The sequence below is a fragment of the Pristiophorus japonicus genome, chromosome 14, assembly GCF_044704955.1.
Source record: "Pristiophorus japonicus isolate sPriJap1 chromosome 14, sPriJap1.hap1, whole genome shotgun sequence".
Classification (NCBI taxonomy): Eukaryota; Metazoa; Chordata; class Chondrichthyes; family Pristiophoridae; genus Pristiophorus; species Pristiophorus japonicus.
Window position 1 is genome coordinate 17,070,373 of NC_091990.1, and position 7,020 is coordinate 17,077,392.

At 56.8% G+C, this 7,020-nt stretch overlaps 1 protein-coding gene across 1 annotated transcript; it reads left to right on the forward strand.

The window, feature by feature from the left end:
- Positions 1 to 2,178: 2,178 nt before the first annotated feature.
- Positions 2,179 to 5,634, forward strand: LOC139279759 (rho-related GTP-binding protein RhoB-like). The gene has a single exon (XM_070898960.1). It carries the CDS (start codon positions 2,268 to 2,270, stop codon positions 2,850 to 2,852), a length of 585 nt encoding a protein of 194 aa, XP_070755061.1. The 5' UTR covers positions 2,179 to 2,267; the 3' UTR covers positions 2,853 to 5,634.
- Positions 5,635 to 7,020: the final 1,386 nt, after the last annotated feature.

A 7,020-nucleotide genomic window follows, 5' to 3' on the forward strand; every position in this document is an offset into this window, starting at 1 on the left:
AATTGGCCTGCCCTGCGTCTCCCATTAGTGCCTGTGCGGGGCAGTATCGGGGCGTTGAGGCACGGCGAAATCACCGACGCCCACGAACTCCCCTGGCGGTTTTGCGCTGGCGCTAACACTTCCCGCCGCGCTCTCTAGCGCCCCGGAGATCATGACATCATCCGGTGCGCAGCGCCCCGTTACCGCCCCGGATGCAATAAGTGCTCCCGCCCCCGCAACATCGCCGGGCGTCAACAACAACAACAGCTGCAGGAGGCGTTGTCACCACAGCCGGACACTTGGGGAGCGCAAATTAAAGGCAGTGGTGGTCAGATAGGGCAACATTTATTTATGTCCCCATTCTGGTGCCTCCTGCTTGGACCCCGCGATTGCTCGGCCCTGCACTCTCTCAGTGTGCTCGGGGCTGATCTGTGTGTACTGAAGGTACCGTGCCCAACAGACTGAAGATTCTATCGCTGCACCATTGACCCTTCTCTTTAATGGAGGGAAGGATCCTGTAAAGCCGACAGCATTGCCCGGAGCACAGCTTAGCGTTGTGCCGATACTTACCCCTCCTCACTCCCTTTAGCGCTCTAAGGGAGGAAGGTAGCTCTTGACTTAACGCTCCACTTCCCTCTTCGAGCGCTAAAGCGGAAGTCCCCGGCAGAATCAAATCTTTACCGCCCGACGATCCGGCCTGCTGCGCTCCCTGGAAAGTTATCGCCCCAAGCGGGGCGCCACGCAATTTCTAGCCCCTGGAATCGTTGAAGGGTTACCGCACAGCAGGAGGCCATTCGGCCCGTCCAGCCCGTGCCGGCCTGGACATAGATTTAAGGTACAGTGTGACGTCCGAAATCCGGAAACCTCGGGACCGAGGCCATTCACGGATTTCGGAATGTCTTTGCCTCGGCCGAGGTAGGTGGGGGGGAGGTGAGGTAAGGGGGCGAGGGAGGTCGGGCCGCCGAGGGGGTGGGGGAGGTCGGGCCCCCGAGGACTGGGGGAGGTCGGGCCGAGGGGGTGGGGGAGGTCGGGCCGAGGGGGTGGGGGAGGTCGGGCCGAGGGGGTGGGGGAGGTCGGGCCCCCGAGGGACTGGGGGAGGTCGGGCCCCCGAGGACTGGGGGAGGTCGGGCCGCCGAGGACTGGGGGAGGTCGGGCCGAGGGGGTGGGGGAGGTCGGGCCCCCGAGGACTGGGGGAGGTCGGGCCCCCGAGGGGGTGGGGGAGGTCGGGCCCCCGAGGGGGTGGGGGAGGTCGGGCCGCCGAGGACTGGGGGAGGTCGGGCCGAGGGGTGGGGGAGGTCGGGCCGCCGAGGGGGTGGGGGAGGTCGGACCGCCGAGGGGGTGGGGGAGGTCGGACCGCCGAGGACTGGGGGAGGTCGGGCCGAGGGGTGGGGGAGGTCGGGCCGAGGGGTGGGGGAGGTCGGGCCGCCGAGGGGACTGGGGGAGGTCGGGCCCCCGAGGACTGGGGGAGATCGGGCCGAGGGGTGGGGGAGGTCGGGCCCCCGAGGACTGGGGGAGGTCGGGCCGCCGAGGGGTGGGGGAGGTCGGGCCGCGGGGTGGGGGAGGTCGGGCCGCGGGGTGGGGGAGGTCGGATTTCGGAACATTTCGCGGTTTCCAGACGACCCCACCACGGATCGGCCCGGTGTCCGGAATTCCAGGACATTCTGAATTTCGGGACTGCGGAATTCGGACGCCGAACCTGTATTTGCCAAAAAGCCACGGGATAATAATGATATATATATATATATATATTTTTTTTACACAGCAAGTTGTGTGACCTGGAACGCGCCGCCTGAAAGGGCGCTGGGAGCAGCTTCAACAGCAACTTTCAAAAGGAATTTGGTTAAACAACTGTCCTTACAAAAGGGAACAAACGCTGCAGGGCTGTGGGGAACGAGCAGGGGGAGTGAGACTAAAGGGATAGTTCCTGTCGAGAGCCGGCGCAGGAACGACGGGCAAAGTGGCCTCCTCCTGCGCTGTAAGGCGCTACGTATTAGCTCAGATAAAGCAACAAACAGCAAGGTCCCAGGCATTTAAAACCCAGTTCCTGGGTTGGGCGAGGGAGGGAGGGAGGGGTTTTAGTGCTGTCAATCAGCGACTGGAAATTGGCCCAATCACGCGGCTTGGCAGGCCTGAGTCAGAGAGCCAGAACAGCTTGATTGGGCCGTGGAACCTGGTTGCTGATTCATAAAGGCTGCCCTGCTTGCTGCCCAGACTTGCAATACAGCAGTCATTGAACAAAGAGTGCTGTGCTGAGCTGAGGATTTCGAACAGATAAACCTGAAGCAAGCATGGCCATGCTAAGGAGAAAGCTGGTGGTTGTCGGGGATGGGGCTTGTGGCAAGACAAGCCTGTTGTTCGTGCTGAGCAAGGACGAGTTCCCCGAGGACTACGTTCCCACCGTCTTCGAGACCTACGTGGCCGACATCGTCGTGGAAGAGAAGATGGTGGAACTGGCGCTGTGGGACACGGCCGGCCAAGAGGACTACGACCGCCTGCGGCCCCTCTCCTACCCCGACACCGACGTCATCCTGATCTGCTTCTCGGTGGACAGCCCCGACTCGCTGAGGAACGTCCCGGACAAGTGGATGCCCGAGGTGCGGCACTTCTGCCCCGGCGTGCCCGTGGTGCTGGTGGCCAACAAGAAGGACCTGCGGGGCGACGAGCGAGTCCGCAAGGAGCTGGCCAGGGGCAAGAGGGAGCCGGTGAGGTGGGAGGAGGGCCAGGCCATGGCCGAGAAGGTGGGGGCTTACGCCTACCTGGAATGCTCGGCCAAGCACAAGGAAGGCGTCTGGGAGGTCTTCGAGACTGCCACCCGGGCGACCTTGAAGGTATCGGACACGGGTTGCTTCGACTGTCGGTGTGCACTGCTGTGAAGGCACGTTGCAGCACATCGGGGCAGGGAAACAGAACTGCTGAACTGACGACAGCTGACCTCATGGGAACGAAACAATATCGGGGAGAGAGTAAACTGCGGTGACTTTTTGGGGGGGAAACTTGAGCTTTGAGAAACAATGAGACTGGATTGTTCTGCTATGAAAGGAAGGATTTAACTTTTAAACGCTCTCCACATGGTGTGTGTCAATCATTCTGACGAGTTTAATAGCTCCTGTTCTTTTTACTTTAAAAAGAGGTACAAGTATTTTGGATACTGCTGTATTGTGTTGGTGCAAACGGTTAATGTTCCTCAGCTCTGGGGCTGACTGTGTTACAAAAATAGATCACCTCAATCATTATCGGGATCTGGATCTCCCCAGGCTGGATGACGTTATGAATGGATGTGCGGCTAGGGGAGGGAGAATGGTCGGGGATGTGGGGGGGGAGGGGGCTGTTGTACAGCCTATACCGACCCTCTGAATGGGCTCTTGGCTTTTGGTGTGCGGTTTTTAGTCATACGACCTCCGATCCTCTTACGTGGTTTCATTGCGAGCGGGATGGCCTGTCTCGGTGGTTTCGGTGACGGGTTAAGACGGGCTGATGGTGTGGGGTTGGCCAATGTAACAGCCAGTGTGAAGGTGGGCCGTGCTACGGCTGAACTCCCCCGGGAGGAGAGCTGCCGTTCCATGTACAATTTTCAGCCTTGTGCCTTTTAATGAGGGAAGATTAGCAAAAGTTTACTGTTCGTTCCTGTGTGCGGGGAAGGTGAAGTTATGTTTATTGATGGGGCAGCAAGACATCGGAAGAGAAAAGTTTACTGGGGAGATGCGGGTAGACCGATGTTTAAACTTCTAACTCCAAACTGGCCCAACTGGTTTCTGCTGCCAAGCACAAGATATTTAACCCCCTCCTTCCTTTCTCTCTCGCACAGCGGCGTGAACGGCAGTGTGTCCCAGACACATGCTTCAAGTCCTGGTCTGCACTAAGTTGGCTGATTCTCACCAGCCAGTGGTTTGGGAGTGCTGTACTTGGCCTCAGGGCCTTTGTGTGGAGGAAGGGTGCAGGGGGGGTCGGGGGGGTGGCGAAGCAGCCAGCATTCACGTTGCTCATTGTTATCCGGTGAAAGTGAGCACTGGGTGAGGAGAGGAGGGGGGTGGGCAGCTGAATCACTTGCTGGCACTCGTGCCGAGGCTTGAGGGGGGAGGGGCCGGGGGAAGGGGAAATGGAGGGGTGCGGCAGGACCGCAAGGTACCAGAGGGCACCCAACTTTTGTATAAAACCCCGCCCCCCCCACACCATGGCCCCAGCAAAGCCTTCGCGGGAGGAGGGGACAAACTGGCAGGAGAATAAAAATATATCGATCGTAGAAAAAAAGACTTATCAGCAATTTGGATGAGGCCCATGTGCAAAAACCCTGCCGGGCCCAGATTTCGGGCAGGTTCAGGCTGAATGTTGACGTGGATTACTTGAGATCTGATTAACCTTTTACAGAAGGGCAGAGGCTGGATTTTCCAATCTGAGTCCTTGTAATAAATATCCACGTTTTAAGATGAACAGAAAATCCAGGCTAGGCCCAAGGCTTAACAGCTCGGACACTCAATGCTGGAAACCATCCAGTGCTGGGTTGGGACAGGTGTGGATCTGTCCTGATCGACATCTTGACTGACTTGAATTTACCATTTCCTAACTTGAATTGATTATTTTCTTGGTTATTGATAAGTCTGCCTCCGTGGGTAAATGCACCCTGTGGTATGGAAGCCCACGTGTTGATCCTGGGCCTTTATCCAATCCCTCAGGCATGTTCCAAGTGCTTCCTGGACCAGGAATTCCTTCAAGGTGCTGTCACTGCTGCTCTGGAGGCAGTGAGCAGCGAGGCTCTCCAGTTCAGTCCTTGATTTAATTTGTCTTGAGGTGCTATTTATGTGGGTCTTCGATGCTGGAAAGGTGGGGGAAATGCAGCGTCGAAAGGGCCTGAGCCTGCAGTACGGGTCTCAGGTAACCGGCGGCAACCCCCGCTGTGAAACCGTCTGATTCTTGCAGCGCAGATACCACACTTGGCGGCACTGGAAGCTGCGATTGGCTTCAGTCTCCTGAGCTGGGAGACGGGAGAGGGGTGAAGACTCAGTCCTGATCATTATCCAGTGATTCCCTGTGTGCAGATATACTTTGGGTTGGGCTCCGCTGCAGCCTCCTGCAGTCGAATAGCCTGCGGACTCTCTCTCTCTCTCTCTCTCTCTCTCTCTCTCTCTCTCTCTCTCTCTCTCTCTCTCTCTCTCTCTCTCTCTCTCTCTCTCGGTCATGCATGACAGCAGTGGCCGCATGTCCAAAAACAGTACTTCATTGGCTGAAAAGTGCTTTGTGGTGTCCTGAGGGCATGAACGGCGCTATACAAATGCAAGCTCTTCTTGCAGATTAACCAAAAACCAGTCGTGGCTACTTGACGTGAGGTGCTGCTGGGTTGCTGCATGCTGGTACTGGAGAGACTGGATCTCCCGGTGTTCTGGCGGGGGGAACACTCGTGAAAAACACTGCTGTACTCCTGCACAAAGGACTCAGAAATATTTATTTCAATTGTTATTTAAGTTTTATTTCATTGTAAAAGTATGTAAACCACTTTTTTTTTACACTGAATATAAAGGACCAAATTGAATGTCTTTCAAAAGCTGCTGGAAAGGAATAGAAATACTTTATAACAATTCACTGTAATCGGTTGTATTCTGTGTTTGAAATACGGCTGTATTTAAAAAAAAAAAGTGAATAAATGTGAAAAGCACAATATAATTGAAAGCCCAGTGTGGTACTGTCTGAGAGAAGATCACTTTTCAATGGGGGATCACCGATGAGAAGAAGTACATTGAAGTCTCACTATAGCTGTACACACAACAGATTTACACACAATCGGTTGTGAGTCGGGGGGGGATAGAAACTGAGCAAGAATTGGCCTCCGCATCCCTCAGCTAACAGGAGAAATGGTCCGCTCCTAATTACTGCCCAGTGACACTGCAGGAAATGCAGACGTTTGGTCATCCATTGAGCACAGCTTGGGCTGTGACACGCTCCACGGTTGAATGACCTGCCTTTCATCGTGGTCCAGGTTCACATCCTGCAGAACGGTCACTTAATTGAGGTAGGCGGTGAATAGTTAATGCCTCTCACCCAACCATCGCACGGAGAGAGGTCACTGCCCCTCACCCAACCATCGCACGGAGAGAGGTCACTGCCCCTCACCCAACCATCGCACGGAGAGAGGTCACTGCCCCTCACCCAACCATCGCACAGAGGTCACTGCCCCTCACCCAACCATCGCACAGAGAGAGGTCACTGCCCCTCATCCAACCATCGCACGGAGAGAGGTCACTGCCCCTCACCCAACCATCGCACAGAGGTCACTGCCTCTCACCCAACCATCGCACAGAGAGAGGTCACTGCCCCTCACCCAACCATGGCACAGAGAGGTCACTGCCCCTCACCCAACCATCGCACAGAGAGGTCACTGCCCCTCACCCAACCATCGCACAGAGAGGTCACTGCCTCTCACCCAACCATCGCACGGAGAGAGGTCACTGCCTCTCACCCAACCATCGCACGGAGAGAGGTCACTGCCCCTCACCCAACCATCGCACAGAGAGGTCACTGCCCCTCACCTAACCATCGCACAGAGAGGTCACTGCCCCTCACCCAACCATCGCACAGAGAGGTCACTGCCCCTCACCCAACCATCGCACAGAGGTCACTGCCCCTCACCCAACCATCGCACAGAGGTCACTGCCCCTCACCCAACCATCGCACGGAGAGAGGTCACTGCCCCTCACCCAACCATCGCACGGAGGTCACTGCCCCTCACCCAACCATCGCACAGAGAGAGGTCACTGCCCCTCACCCAACCATCGCACGGAGGTCACTGCACCTCACCCAACCATCGCACAGAGAGAGGTCAATGCCCCTCACCCAACTATTGCACAGAGAGAGGTCAATGCCCCTCACCCAACCATTGCACATAGGTCACTGCCCCTCACCCAACCATTGCACAGAGAGGTCACTGCCCCTCACCCAACCATCACACAGAGAGAGGTCACTGCCCCTCACCCAACTATCACACAGAGAGAGGTCACTGCCCCTCACCCAACCATCGCACAGAGAGGTCACTGCCCCTCACCCAACCATCGC